Consider the following 15,640-nt stretch of genomic DNA (forward strand, 5'->3'; position numbering starts at 1 on the left):
TAATGTCAGAACTGTTTATAATGTCAAGTGATCCATATTGCATATTCTTTCTATATTCCACTGATCAACCAGAACCTGGGATAATAATCGTAGATGATGAAGTACATTTCATGTGCAAATGGACACGGATTTGAAGTGAATTTGGAAGAAAAACTATTTTGTATTGAAGTCTTAATAACTGTTTTGTTTAATCTGCACCATTCCTTGAATGAATTATTTTGCTTAATTCTGGTGTTTCTAAGAGTAATTACTGTGATGCCTGCAGGGCATTGTCAGGCAAGGAGAACTTATTCTTATGAAGTAATATAGTAATTTGATAAAACTTGTTACAGACTTGAGAGAGAATCAATCCTGATAGAACCAGAAAGAACTATAGTTTTCCCTTTGCACACATTTCATGCCTTTCCATTTCAGCTCGTGGAGTTAGTCTTGTTATTTACAAAGTAAGGTTTTGCTTTGAGCCTGCTTTTCTAAAAAATGAAGAATATGTGATCATGCCCTCTGCAAATTCCTTCTTTGCTGTCCTGACTACCACCTTCAGAGATGATTGCAAGTCAGTTTGACAGGAGGTAGAGATCTCAGAAAGATTCAGTTGCTAAAAGCTTTTACCCAGGTATTTGGGCAGGGCAAACATACCTAAATTAGTCAGGGAAAGGCTGTCTGTTTTGCAGAAGTGCGAGTTACCTTATACCCCTTACCTTTTGTCTCATGCAGCCATGACAAAGAGCCCAGTAAAAACTTTTTTTTTCAAAGGAGGACATACAAGCCAAAGGACACAAATCTCTGGGAGTGATTACAAAATGATTGGGGTTTTGCTATTCTTTGAACTTCTAATTTCGCTTTACAAAGACAACAGAATTTAATTCCAACACTTTTATAAAAGGTTAATTTGAAAGAAGAGTGTCTGAGCCCTGGAAAAAACATCAAAATATAATATTATTTTAATTAATAAATGTAATAAAATCAAGAGTAGTAGAGAGCTTGTTAAGGAGGATAAACATCTTGGGAATATTAAGATAACTGAAGTGTTTCCCAGAGAACTTAATCCAATTTTGAGTACTGATTAGAGCAAATGTTAGGTTAATACAAAGCGGGCTTTATTCTTAATTCATCCAGATAGAACAGAGTCCTACCTAAAAGTTTGTGCCCACACTTTAGATAGTAGGTTAAAGAACACATTATTAAAAGAAAAAAAAAATTTAACTTTGTGTCTTCTAGAAAAGTTGCAGTTCGCCTTATTTCCATTATTTTATTGATTAGTCTGAACAGAAGAGAACGTGCTGTTTTCAGTTTGGATAGTGGTAATTTTCTTCATGGTAGCTGGTATGAGACTGTGTTTTGGATTTCTGACCAAAACAATATCGATAACACGAAGATGTTTTCATTACTGCTGAGAAGCACTTGCGCAGTGACAAGTCCTTTTCTGCCTCTCACCCCACCTCGCCAGCGGGTGGGCTGGGGGTGCACAAGGAGCTGTGAGGGGACAGAGCCAGGACAGCTGACCCCAGGTGACCACAGGGATGGTCCACAACATGTGGAATCACGCTGTGCATATAAAGCTGGGTGAGAAGAAGGAAGGGAGGGGATGTTCAAAGTGATGGCATTTGTCTTCTCAAGTCACCCTTATGCTCGATGGATCCACATTTTCCATGGAGATGCTGGACATCTGCCTGCCTGTGGGAAATAGTGAATGAATTCCTTGCTTTGCTTTGATTCCATGCATTTTCTTTCCATATTAAACTGTCTTTATCTCAGCCCACACGTTTCACTCTTCCAGTTCTCTTCCCCATCCCACTAGAGTGGAGTGAGCTAGCCAGGGTTTGACCACAACGTGTTCATAGAGATCAAATAAGTTACTTTGCATCAAATACCTTTTCTATTATATGCAGGCAAAAGTTGTTGGGTTTTTTTCTTTTTTCTGTGGCTGCCACAGTCATTAGCAAGGGAAGGAATAAAGAAAATAAAAGGAGATACATGAAGAGTGAAAATTGTTACTTCTGGAGAAGGCGGCTCAGTATTGCCCAGGCAGGCTTTGACAACATTAAGCTCTCTGAATACATCAAATATTATCTTCCTTGAAATGATGAAACAGACACCACCTCCATGACTGGATCCTTCAGACACTGTTTCTCCTGCCGTTCTGTATGACTTTGAGTACGTTGGAAAGGTCAAAACTTTTTGTAATCAATTCCATTAGGTCCTCGTCTTTTTCCACACCATTGATAAACTCTTCTAAAGTCAGTTCCCCTAAAAGAAAGTCAGATGCACTTTAGAAACTGAGAAACCCAGCAATCCCTCTAGTGAACAAAAAACCATTCCTGCCAGATTAAGTCCCTTAGGAAAGTTGCTGATAGGCAAATGCAGGTAGGTATTTGCTAATGTTTTCTCACTTTGCATCTGTCAGATCCTAGAACTCAAACCCGCTTGTTTTTCTGTTAAATCATGTCAAACCCAGCTTTCACTGAAGTCTGAGAGAATTATAACTGCTCATGAGTGTGTGTAAAGTGGCTCTAATGAAGCCTGTATCAGGGCTGAATTTAGATGTACTGGCCACTTCTCACTGAGCTAACTGGAATTTATCTTAGAGCTGGTTTTAGAAGAGATTAGGGTGAGATTTGCTAAGGATTAGTGGGTATAGTCCCTGTGTTGACTACTAGGATTATTTAGAGCCATGATCAGATGTAGCAAAAAAAAAATTAAAAAAATTAGCTAAGTACTTTGGTAGATAAATTCTTCCAAGGAACTGAAATGGCCATTTAGAATGTGGGTTTTTGGGCTCATGTCAAAATCAGCTAATAATTTGCAAGTTTCAAGACAACAATAAAATGTATTTTATTGAAGAGTAGGAATATTGTTTAATGTTCTTCCTCTTTTCCTGCTCTTTTCCCTGTCAGCAAAGGGTAGTTTTAAGCACGTGTCTGTTTGCATAGTACACAGAAGTGTATGCAGTTCTCTTTCTAGGGGTTATTGCAGTGATACTGTTTTACCTTGTGAGGAAAAATAAATATTGGTTTAATAAGAAGAGCCAGATTGTTTCCTCTGAGAATTGTTTAAATTTTCTTGTTAAATTCACAACAGTGAATGATTTCATAATAACATAAGAAATGACAAAGGCCAGGCAAGGAGGAAAATAGATGGATAAGTTAAGACCCTGGGGTGCAGGGGAGCAGCAGTTCAAGTCATGTGTATGTCTGGTGAATGCTTAGCATGCTGACTTTTGGCTGTTTTCAGGTTTAAGTACTCCCTGTAGGTGGTTTAGGTTTTTTTTTGTGTCTTGGTTTTTGTCCATGGCAGTCTTTGAAACTTCATCTGACATGAAAAAGGAAAATGATCGGATTTGAAAAATGTGAAAACCACTTTCTAGCCATAGTCAGTAAAGTTTGCTTTCTGTTTGGTCACATATGTCCTTGCTACACTGGTGACAGGTTCATATGAAGAGGAAAGCCATCATTTGACAGAAATCCTGGGTTTTAGGCTTTGATGAAAGTACTAAAATCCTCTCTAGGAGCTGGCATGCAGAGCTCTGAGGATGTTTGTTGTTCTTTTTTCAATAACAGCCTATATAATCATTCCACAAGCAGAATCAGAACAAGCCATCTCTGTACACTTGCATGCATCATCCTGCTTTGTCACTCCTGCACTCACTTTCTCTGGACTCTCCTATCCCTGGCACTCCTCTGAGTTCCCTTCTCCTTCCCTCTGTATTGCCTTGGACTCAGGTCTGTGCGTGGATGAGATTCCTGGGCTCAGCACATGGACATGCTGCACCATTTTCCTGCTTATTCAGGTCAGCTGCTCTTGGATTCCCTCCTCTTGATCCCAAGCTGTACATTTTGAGGTACCAATAGCAGGCATACAGACCACACTGCAGTTGCCAGATGAGATTGCACTGGCAGGCCCAGACTCACTGCTGCTGTGATGGGCCTCAGATTTCTGTGAGATAATGAACATGAATTGCAAAACCAGCAGGAAATTTAAGAATTGTTCTTTATAACCCATGGGATTATTTATGGTATATTAATGTAAGGAAGGGCTTTGCAATTTATTTGTGTATTTGCACTTTTCTTTAATAAGCTACAGGGAGGTAGCATAGTTGAAGCTTAACTTGATAAAACTTGGCCCATTCCTCAAGTCAAGCTAGTCCTATTGCTTTCCATCAATTTAAAAACTAAGAAACTATGGGAAACAGTTTGAAAAAAAAACACTATGAAGATAATCCTGAATATGTCATGTTCTGGATTTTCCTTGCTAAAATGTATGACACAAATGACGGTCTAGCTCAGATAAAATTATTACTTGCCAGTATGAGTATGGTCAAAGCAGTGAATAATCACAGAATTTGGGTTAGATTTTGACTGTGTTATTTGGACTCCTTTCATAATTTGTCTTCACCCAAAGAGCGGGCCAAGGGGGTGGGTCAAAAAAATCCTCCACTAATGCATCCTCCACATGCATCACAAGATATCTCCTTATACTCTGTTTATATATTGCAAACAACTTTTTTAAAAATAACCTCAATACACTCAATAATACCATAAAAATTCCCCTCCATCTGTTAAACTGCCCAAAATTCCTGTCTGTGACCTGACTTTGCTCTTCTTTTCTTTCCTAATGCTCCTAATTTATCAATGGTCACAGCAACTGTAAAACATGGAAGGAGTGTCTTCATGATTAGAAGTATGAGGGGGGACATTCATCTGTAACAAATTTTCAATTGGAAACAACTCTGAAGCAGTGAAATGAAATTATAGTTTCCAAATGCAAGAAAAATTGGCTTAATCTAGTATCTTGAGGAAAATACAGGAGCACGCATCTTAGCTCGTGTTGACAGTCAGCCTTCAAGGAACATCCAGGATGACACCAGTCTTTAGAACCTGCTAGAGAATGTGCAACCATGCATCCTATTTGGTGTTTTTAAAAGGATTTTAAATAGATGACACCAACACAAATATGTTACTCCCCCACTGCCAATCACACTTTCATTTTGCTGTGCAACCTGAGAACTGGCATTTTGGATGAACGGTGCAGGACCTCTGTTTTAGCCCTTACTGCATGTAATTCCTTTGCCAATTGGCTTACACTTCACTGTAAAGCTGAAGAAAAAAAAGGGCAAAGAAGAACAGATTTGGCCTTTTTGTTGTCTAAACCAGTCATTCTTCAGCTGCATGCTCAAATCCATTCTTGCAGAGGGAGGCCCTTCCAACGCCAACAAAAGCAAGATTCTTACCGTCATTGTTCACATCTATCTTCTGAAATATCATGTTTGTGAACTCTTCAGCAGTCATGTTGGTGTAGCCATTAATAGCCTGGATAGCCTGAGGGCAGAAATACAGGAAGTTCTTTCAGAGTTTTTCCCATCAAGTTGTGAAAACAATACATTGGCAGAAGCAGCACTTGAACTGCAACCCTTTAGTTCACAAATCCTTTCAAAAATCACTAAATAAATAGCTATTTCAAGTAAAACTTCAGTAACGAGGACTGGAAATTTAATTAACATAACACAGCCTGGAGATTACAGACTAATTTACATATCTCTGCAGGTCTGAAGAAACATGTGGCACCTCTGCTCTGTAATACACTTTAGATTCCACATCAGCATTTTTATCTGGCCCTAGAGAGTTCTGTGCCTTCAGAGAGTGCCCTTTGGTCTGTGTGATTTAAATGCAGTATTGTTTTTCCCAGCTGAAAGCACATGCAGAGAAAGCCTAAGCCATTTTTCTATTAAGACATATTTAATTTAGTAATCACCATCAACTGGAAGCTGACAGTTTACTTGTCCTCCAGAGAAGTTAAGAAAATCAAAAAAATACCCTCTACTTTTTTTTTTTTGTTTGTTTGTTTTTTGTTTTTTGTTTTTTGTTTTTTGTTTTTGTGGTAGAAGGACTCAATATTTGGAGTAAAGTGTAAATGTATGTTTTGCAAAATTGTGTCCCATTGACTGGGAAAATATGTGCATATATAAACATGCATATACATTATATATTTGGCACACTATATATTTGGTTTTTCTGCACTTTAATTATGTTGAGGTGAGCTGTGTTATGTAAGATAAGTCACTGTATGTCCCACTTGTTTCTTTTGTTGTCTCTTTCCTAATAGTATATTTATAATATAATATAATATAATATAATATAATATAATATAATATAATATCCTAATATTTTAAAACAATCTAAGTTAAACTTATTTAGCACCGATATGGAATTCTTGAATTCTTGAATGCCCCCTCCAAATGCCCCAAATTCCTGTCTGTTTCAAAAAGCAGCAATGATTTTACAAAAAATTGTTACATAAACCTGTTTCTGTTACTAGTTCGTACTTTTGGTGTTTTATATGTCTGACCCTCCTGCAGTCTTCAGCAGAAAGTTGTTTCCCTTCCACAGTTAAATTTATTGCAGTGTCAAGTGTAAAGCAGTGGTTCCTGAAGTATTTGAGTCACTGACTAACACAGAAGGCCCTTAAATAGTAAAATACTGGGTATTGAAAGGGTGCACGGTTATCTGGAAGGAATTTTGATGGTTGGTAGTGATATGCTGGTCCAGAGTCTGCATAGCTGTAGAGACAGATTTCATTTTAATAGCACTTCTGTGTTTCTAAATTAATGTCTCAGATATGACACGTCTTTTTTCACAAGCTCTTGTTTACTGATGCTTATTTTAAGCTGGGCACTCCTTAATGGCTGCGAGCATGTTTGTTATTTTTTTCTTTTAGGGCCCACCATTTTTAATCTAGTCTAGGTCAATGACAGGTTTAAGTTAAAGTCCTTACACTCCAAAAGAGATGAAAACACACAGAGGTCTAAACTGGTTTTAAAACCATGTAAGTTAAAAAATAAATATTCTTTACATTGAAATGATTTTAATATTAATTCTCATTTTGGATAAAGCCCCAGACAAAACACTGTTGATTCATTGGCTCTGGGAGAAAATTAACGGAGAATATTTGCGAAAGAAAGATTTCATTAGTCTCAAAGGATAAATCTGGAAGATTCAGCCTCTCCTTCTACTTTTAGAAAGCTGCTCTTTATGTGATCAGCTTTATTTGTTTGACCCAGTAGCTCCATCTGGCTGCAGTTCCTTTCAGTTTTGGCAGCAGCTGTTTAAAGTCCCTAACAGTGACTGGTTTGGCACCAGCAGTAATGCAGAATCCAGGAAAAGTAGGTTCCTTGTTATGATATTAAAACTCTACTTAGGTTTGATACTTTCTGCAGGAAAACTTTGATCTGTAGTGAGTCCTGTACATTTAGGGAGCAGTATCGAGTCATATATATTTGTAAGGAACACTAACATTCCTTTTGGATGAAAGCAACTAATGAAGAGCACAAAGTTATTTTATTAGAGCAAGTTGAAAATTATGAACATAATTTTAAAGAAAGAATTGCACTTCTTTGGTTTTATGGGTTAGAAGTGGACCCATTTTCTGCAAAATTTTGAAAGTATTTTTATCCAAATATCACTACATGATTTAATAGTAAAATTATATTTCTATGATTTAGTTTTAAAACAGCGATAATGGTATTTGTAGTAAACAAATCTAAAAGCCTTTCAAAAATTAAAATATTGTAATATTTTGATGACAGCTATATTTTTCTTGCTGCAAGTTCAGTTTGAGAAGCCTGTTTTCCATGATAGACTGGCACGTATATTTGTAACCATCTGTTTTATTCGTGATGCTGCTACAGTTCCACCCTGCCTTATAGTATAGTTTATCACAGTAACGTTTCTACTGTTTCTACAGTACTTCACTATTTTGTCTATAGAACTATGGTTTAAAGTAAAACACTACTTGGATGTGTTCAATAAGGAAAAAACTAATGTCAGGAGTGTCACTACTAGCCACTGTTAATTCTGGTTTTACAACCATAGAACATTAGATAAAGTACTGACAATCCATTTACGGCACATGATGAACCACTGTTTCAGGGGCAGTGCACTATATCAAATGCTCTTGCTACTGATCATAACTTGCTTACCCTGAATATGCTTAATAGTTCTTTTTTGTCAATGCATCCGTTTCCATCAGCATCGTATAGCTTGAAATACCATTTCAATTTTTGGTCAATTTTCCCTCGTATAACCAAATTTATGGCAGCTATGAACTCCAAGAAGTCTATAAATCCGTCCTAAGAGAGAGAGAGAGAGGGAAAGAAGAAACACACTTATTTAACAACATTTGTTTTCTGTTCTTTCTGGCAATTGCACAAAACAGGTCATCAAATTCCCCACAATACACATTGATTTATGAAGCACCTTAACATAGAAATCTTCTGTGGTATTAAAAAAGGATAAAAGGATGCACTCAACTGGAAGAGCTATAGGAAGAGGAGATGTGGAGGAGAGGGGCAAATCTGTTCTGAGAAATTTTTACTGACAGTTTTTAAGAAGTAAAGAAAAAAAATTTGTTTCTTTAAGAAAGTTTAAGAAAAGTTTTTTAAGAGAAGAGTTTCTTTAAGAGACTACCACGTGAAACAGAGGAGTTTGGGATATATGGTTTGGTACTAATGAGATATCTACAGTGGAGTTGTTTACATCTAGACTGCAGAACTGTGTATGATTTCCAGTGCCACAGAGCTGTTCCAGGTGTTATTCATCTGAGAGATCATGTAATAAATGCTTTAAAAATGTAACCAACCCTCTGGCATGAACCCTAAATACTGTGGTTTACCCAAATAAAAATCAAGTCTCTGTGATGAACATTTTGCATGGGATATAAAGCCTTCAAGGTATAAACCAGTCTCTAAATATTGAGGATTAGGGATATTCATAGGAAGAGAGCATTTCAGGTTGATTTGATTCATTATTTTCTTAGTGCTTTGCTCGAGCTACTGATAGAAGCCTGTCAAGGAAAGGTCTCCATAGTCAGGTTCTTCTGTTTCAGTAAAAATGTGGTTAGGATGGAAGAAACAGTTGCTGAATTTGGAGCATACTTGCTCCAACTGTTTCTTATGTGCATACAAAAAGAATTAACAGCTGGTAAATTCAGCCTTGTGATCAGAATCCAATTGGTCAGAATCCAATTGCTCAGAAGACTTTGGAAAGACTTATCAGTTTCAGATGGCCTTTGACTGAAAAGAGAAGGTTGCATGAGTATCCAGTAGCTTTAGCAAGTTACTCAGTTTTATTGTCATATATCAACAGACATCTTGCCAGTTGAGGTTTACAGCAGGCATTAATTGGTCCTCAATATTATACTACAGGAAAAGAAGACCTGTAAGGATGCAGTGTGACTTATTGCCAAAATCAGAATCCTAAAATCATTTAGGCTGGAAAGACAGGTCATCAGGTCCAGCAGTTAACCCAGAACTGCCAAGTCCTGTGTCCCTAAGTGACACACCTTAGGTTTCTTTTGAAGACCTCCTGGCACCATCAGTATATTTTTGTGACAAAGAACCAAACGTGAGCGTGCAAAGAATGATGACAAACAGGAATTTATAAGGGCTAGAAGATACTGACATTGAGAACTCTGCTGACCAGCCTTCCATTGAAAACAAATTAAAATGTCAAAAACCATCCCCACACATCTACCTGCCTAGATTCAATCACAACAGATTGTGGAAGTGAATGTGGGTTATCAAAGACTGGATATATTTCTTTAAATAAGAGATAAGAGTCCATCCTCTTTTTTTTTTTTTTTTTTTTTTTTTTTCATTCTCCTTTTAGATTCCTCACAGTTGTGCCCTCATGATGCTGATCTGGGTCAGAGCTCCTGGGAATCCCTTGTAATACTTGTTTTGATTTCTGTGCAAGGCTGCTCAGCAGAGTGGCACCTAAGAGATAAATCAAATGTATTCAAACACATTGGATTCAGCCTTCACACAGAAATGGTGTGTGCATAAGTCGTGCAGACTGACCATTGCTCCACAGGCCCTCTGCAGGTTCTCTGGTGGTTTCTTGTTTTACTCTAGTTGCAATCACAACCAAATGCAGCAAAGACACCATTCAACCACTGTTTAAGATTAGATTAAATTTGACAGTAACTACATATAATTTTCAAACAAAATTAGGCCCAGTATTAAAAGCAGATGCTTAACCAAAAATGACATATCACGCACTACAAACTTAATCTTCTTTTTGGCACATTGGCTTAAATTTCCATTCTGCAAGTATTATTTCAAGAAGGATCTCATAAAGTATTATACTGGAAGTCAAAATGTATTTTGCTGATTGCATTTCCAATCTGATTTGATATATCTATTAAGAATGTGGTTAAATGCATTTTACATTACTGTTTTTTTACTGCATTTCATACTGCTTATTGCAACTGCAGATTAATTTTAGGATTGCTGGATGTCCATGAACAGATTAATTTTCTTCTTTCTCCCTTACATTTCACTTGGGATTTTGGAAAATATTATTTTGTTTGCTTTCTTTCTGCATCTTGGTGTCACTGTTGTTGGTCTGACAAAACATCAGAAGTTTGGACAATGTAAGTCCAATGTGTTTGGCTATGTAATTCTGATCTGGGGGATTATATGGTCCGTCCCAAATGGGAAGAGATTGAATGCCAGGGTCAAAAGTCTTCCCTCTCTGAAAAAAACCTGGGAGAAATTGTACTTGTCAGGAAAGCTCTTACCACTTTCTGCAGTTGTGCAAAAATTACTGGTGACATGGTAGCCAGCAGCTGGTTTCTGTTTCTCAGGAACAGAAATATTGAGAACGTAGACATGTTTGTCTACATGATGTGGAACTAGAAGCATTTCATAAAAGCATTGATGAGAAATGTTTTTCTTTCTACACCAAAAAAACCCCATTGAAGGTAAAAAAGAAAACATTATTTATGGGATGCAGAAGGCTACAGTGATCTTGTTGTACACATACAGAACTTTCTGAGATAAATATGGCACTTTTTACAGTAGCATCTCAAAACACAACATTAAACAGTGAAAAACATCATAACAGTAACCTAGAAAGATCATCCTGTGGTTCTGTGAGTACAACAAAGAATACAATAAATGTGTTATGATGTTATTAAAAGAATACTGCAGTGCTGATTTACCCATCTGCTGTTCTATAATCATTCTCAATACAAGTATCTAGGTAGGTGTTTTGTGTCTCTGGGCTCTGTAAAACACCTCTCTGCAGCATGCACAGCAATGTATCTGTTGCCTCTTAGGAAGTCATTAATTCACAAGCAAAAGGCTACTGTAAGAATAAAAACATAAATTTTTAAATAATGCCCAACAACATAATAATCAGAGCTGATTATAAGTGGTGGAAGCTATAAATTATTTACTTTTGGTGTTTAACTCTGTAATTGTCAAATATTTGTAGTATTTTTATTAAATGGAATTAATGCTATTGAAATCTTATTCATCAGCTTAGGATACAAGACAAATTTGGGGGTGTGAAGGTTTCTTTTCCATGTCTGTATGGTGCTGGCTCTGCCTTCCTTGTCTGCAGCAGATTGCCATGGGCACATGTGGGATGGTGAAATCCCGCACCCTCCCCTGCCCAAATGAACAGAGGCATGTGGAGTCAGTTCACAGGGTACCCTTCTGGGTATGGTGTAAAACAGAGGGACAGAGCTCTCCTAATGTCTTCTGAGGAGTGGGCTGGAGACATACCAAAAAATGGGTTCAGAACTTACTTTACATGTCCCAAAGTCTTCTGTGTTTCTATACATAGTAAGCTTCATAAAAATGTAGACCCATTTTTATTCTTTTAACAGTTTGACTGGATGAACAAGAAGTTTAAGGACACATTAGGGTCATTCATGTGTTTGTGCCCTTTGATACTGTGCTTTTGCTTTTGCTGATGAGTGGTTTTTTTTAAGCCACTTGCAACAGATTGATTCACACAACAAAGACAAAAGAAGGCTCCAAAAATGGAAGGAGAGCTTGCTGATGGTATGAAATTGGTCCTCAGGGCACTCCCATCTGTGACTGCCTAGGGTCCAGAGCCCATTTCAGTTTTTCATTAGCTACTGGATGTCCTGAGGAGAAAGAAATTTAATTTTGTCCTTTTATGAGAGGTTTTTGCTTCAGGCTGTCAGTCCACGTACCTTTACTGGAGGCTGCTCACCATTATTTGGTGAGGACAGAGATGTGTGTCCCCTGGGGCAAAGCTGGGCAGTGAGGGACTGCCACATTATACAATGGCCATTAATACCCCAGCCCTGGAGCTGTAGGAGGGCATTATCCTTTGGCTCCCAGAACAGCGCTGCTAATCTTCACAGATCCTTAAAAAACTCTTAGGACTTCAAACTATAGAGATTAAAAATAATTGACTTGTCAGCTATGAATACACAGCTCATCTGAAACAGCATCGTTATCCAAGGTTGTGCCAGAGTGATCTGAACTTGGTTTTTTTGTCTGCCTAGCTCTTCCCTGGGAGTGATTTCCTGGAGTGACAGGGATCCCTTACAGGGATAGTCAGCCACCTCACACCACATGCTGTGGCCACACATGTGGAAAGGGACAATTTCTGGCCCTGAAAACCCTGTGGTGAATAAACTCATCATCTTACGTGGACCACTGTGGGCTCTACCAAGACTCTATACACAATAAGCAGTGCTTTGTTTCCAAAATTTGCTCATTAAAAATTTCTAAACTCAATCTAACTGCAGAAGAACAGATCAAATTGTTTATCAGGATTAATAAGTGTTCAAACATAGATGGTCCAGGTATTTCAAACCTAGGGCTTAGGTCATTAAGCCACCTTCTTTCCCAACTGCCTGTCTTTCAGAATAGTCCTTAAACCTCTTAAGGCAGAGGGAGGAGGCATGGGTCCAACAGCTCAGAATAACTGTGAAATTTATAGCTAATCCTATGTGCTTCTTTCTTTCCTTCTCTCTGGGTCCAATTTCAAATATAGCACTGCTTTCTCTGTCCTCAGATACCTAAAGGAGGATTCATTTCACTCCGTTTCTTCTTCCCCCATTTCATGGAATCAGAGAATGACAGAATCATGTAGATTGGAAAAGGCCTCAAAGATCATCAGGTCTAATCACCCTTGGTTTGTTTTTGCTTCTGAGTATTTCCATCAGTTCCTCAAAGGTTGCATATGCAATTATTGAAGAAATAAAGAGCTACTTGTAACTCTTACTTTGATACTTCCCTAGGATCTTATATTGGAGTCTGGGCTTGGACAGAGCTCCAGGTACCCCACAGGCTATGGCCAGACTCACAGGTTTCATAAGTAAACAGAGCTGGCATTTGTCATGGGGCGGGGGAGACCTCAGCAAGCAAAGATTATTAAATAAGGATGAAGAACTAAGCAGGGAATTAGGAGCTGCAGATCGTTAAGTGGTTTTGTAATCGTTGCATTCTCACTGTTACATAAAGGGATGAGGCTGTATTGACCAGACTGTTACACAAGGTTCTGCTTTGCCCAGATGAAGAGGACTTGCTAGGTTTGGGGAGTCAGAAATTACCAGGACCTTTGTGTTGGAGGACTTGGAAATGCAGAGCCAGCTACGTGTCCTGGCTCTCAGACTTGCAGGCTACCCTGGTAAAACCTGGTGAAATCCAAAATATCAAGATGACAATTTTGCTTCCTTAAAATTAACAACTACCCCCTTACTCCCTGCCATCGACAATTTTCTTTCAAGACTACTGGAGAAGACAGGGAAGTCACCAGGCTGGGGCTTTTGGTCAGGAAGGCTGTACTGAAAAGACCTAGCCTTCTGCTCTCTGCCATCCTCTCCTGGATGTTGGGGTTTCAGCACTCCTTATTTTCAGCCTTTGCATGTTCTTTTAGATACATCTTTCCCAACTTAAAGCAGTAGGCAAGAGAGGAAAAACACTAAAAAACACAGCCATGACATCACATTTCCCAGCAAATTTGTTGCTGACAATCCTAGCAAATTTTTCTTGTTTGACAAATTCAAAAGCATAGCAGGACAAACCTCCAGGAAAAGTTGTCTTGGTTTGAAAGAAAGATGTTTGCCAAGGAAGGCAGGAAAAAATATGAGCCCCTTCCCTCTGAATTATTATAACTTTGAAATTAAGGGGCTTTCAGGCAGAGATATGGGAAAAGGAATAACAGTTCTTTACTCGTGTGCATAACAAGGCAAACAAACAACAACAGCAGCAACAACAGAGCAGGAATCCCAACTGCAGCCTTCTCTGGGCTGTCAGGCCCTTTCCCTTGGGTGCAGTTCTGGGCACAGCCAGCAGGGGCGCTGGTGGCTCCGGGCTGGGCAGGTGCGCTGATTCCCCCACAGCCACAGGGGGTGCTGTGGCGTGAGTGCGGTCAAGTCTTCCTCACGTGGGCTAAAACTTTTAGATCATGACTCAAAATTCATAACATTAAATCCTACAGTCAAGAATTCAACTGTACTTGCAGTAAGCAAGTGATGATTTTAATGATAATGTGGGCTTATAGTTGGTAATGACAAATTATTTCAGCATTACTATCACAGCAGTGTTGGCTTCAGACTTAGGCTCCAGCATCCCAGTGACCCTGGGTTTTACCAGGCACCTTCTTGCCAAAGGCTCCAGGACAGACCGTGGCTCCCGGCTGCAGAGTAGAGCACATTCCTCACCTCTGGTCCCGTCCTGACTGGGCCAAGGGCTATTGCATGAGTGATCTCCTGCTTGATCTGGGCAAAGGCTTGCTGCTGGAAAGTGGGCTCCACTGCAAATTGTTCTTCCTGCAGATAACCTGGTAAAGAGGGCCCACAATCTGGCTGTACTCAAGAATGTGCATCCTCCAAAAACCTATGGCTCCTAGGAAAGCTTGCATTTCCTTCTTGCTGGATGGTGGAGACATTGCAGTGATCTTATTGATGATCTCAGTGGGAATCTGATGCTGTCTGTCTTTACCTCCAGATCTTTTGACTTTGTTCTTGATGGTGAGGCCGGATTCCAGCAGAATCCGGATGATCTTTTCTCCTTTCTCAAATACTTCCACTGCTGTGTTCCCCCACACAATGATGTCATCAATGTACTGCAGATGTTCTGGAGCCTCACCCTTTTCCAGGGCAGCCTGGATCAGTCCATGGCAGACGGTGGGGCTGTGCTTCCACCCCTGGGGCAGTCGGTTCCAGGTGTACTGCACTCCCCTCCATGTGAAGGCAAACTGAGGCCTGCATTCTGCTGCCAGGGGAATGGAGAAAAGTGCATTACCAATGTCAGTAGTGGTGTACCACTTCGCTGCCCTGGACTCCAGCTCATACTGGAGCTCCAGCATGTCCGGCACGGCAGCGCTCAGCGGTGGAGTCACTTCATTCAATGCACGATAGTCCACAGTCAATCTCCATTCTCCTTCAGATTTACGCACAGGCCAGATGGGGCTGTTGAAGGGTGAGTGGGTTTTGCTGACCACCCCTTGGCTCTCCAGTTCTCGGATCATCTTGTGGATGGGGATCACAGCATCTCGAGTTGTTCTATACTGCCGGCGATGCACCGTCGAGGTGGCAATTGGTACTCACTGTTCTTCCACTTTCAGGAGTCCTACTGCAGATGGGTTCTCTGATAGTCCAGGCAAGGTGTTCAATTGCTGAATGTCCTCTGCCTCCACAGCAGCTATTCCAAAAGCCCACCTAAGTCCCTTTGGGTCTTTATTAGCCATTTCGAAGGAAGTTCATGCCCAGAATACACGGGGCCTCTGGGCCAGTCACAATAGGATGTTTCTGCCACTCTTTCCCAGTCAGGCTCACCTCAGCTTCCAACAGAGTCAATTGCTGTGATCCCCCCGTC

The 15,640-nt window shown here is 39.5% G+C and overlaps 1 protein-coding gene across 1 annotated transcript in view; it reads right to left on the bottom strand.

Annotated features, from left to right (window-relative positions):
• Positions 1 to 2,116: 2,116 nt before the first annotated feature.
• Positions 2,117 to 15,640, bottom strand: part of GUCA1C (guanylate cyclase activator 1C) — a 35,882-nt gene continuing 22,358 nt past the window's right edge. Inside the window, exons 2-4 of the mRNA XM_058859346.1 lie at positions 7,973 to 8,122; positions 5,228 to 5,315; positions 2,117 to 2,247 (exon numbers count right to left, since the gene is read on the bottom strand). Of these exons, the coding sequence (XP_058715329.1) occupies positions 2,117 to 2,247; positions 5,228 to 5,315; positions 7,973 to 8,122 (369 nt within the window). The remainder of the gene's footprint in view (positions 2,248 to 5,227; positions 5,316 to 7,972; positions 8,123 to 15,640) is intronic.

The sequence above is a fragment of the Poecile atricapillus genome, chromosome 1 (genome assembly GCF_030490865.1).
Source record: "Poecile atricapillus isolate bPoeAtr1 chromosome 1, bPoeAtr1.hap1, whole genome shotgun sequence".
Taxonomy (NCBI): domain Eukaryota; kingdom Metazoa; phylum Chordata; class Aves; order Passeriformes; family Paridae; genus Poecile; species Poecile atricapillus.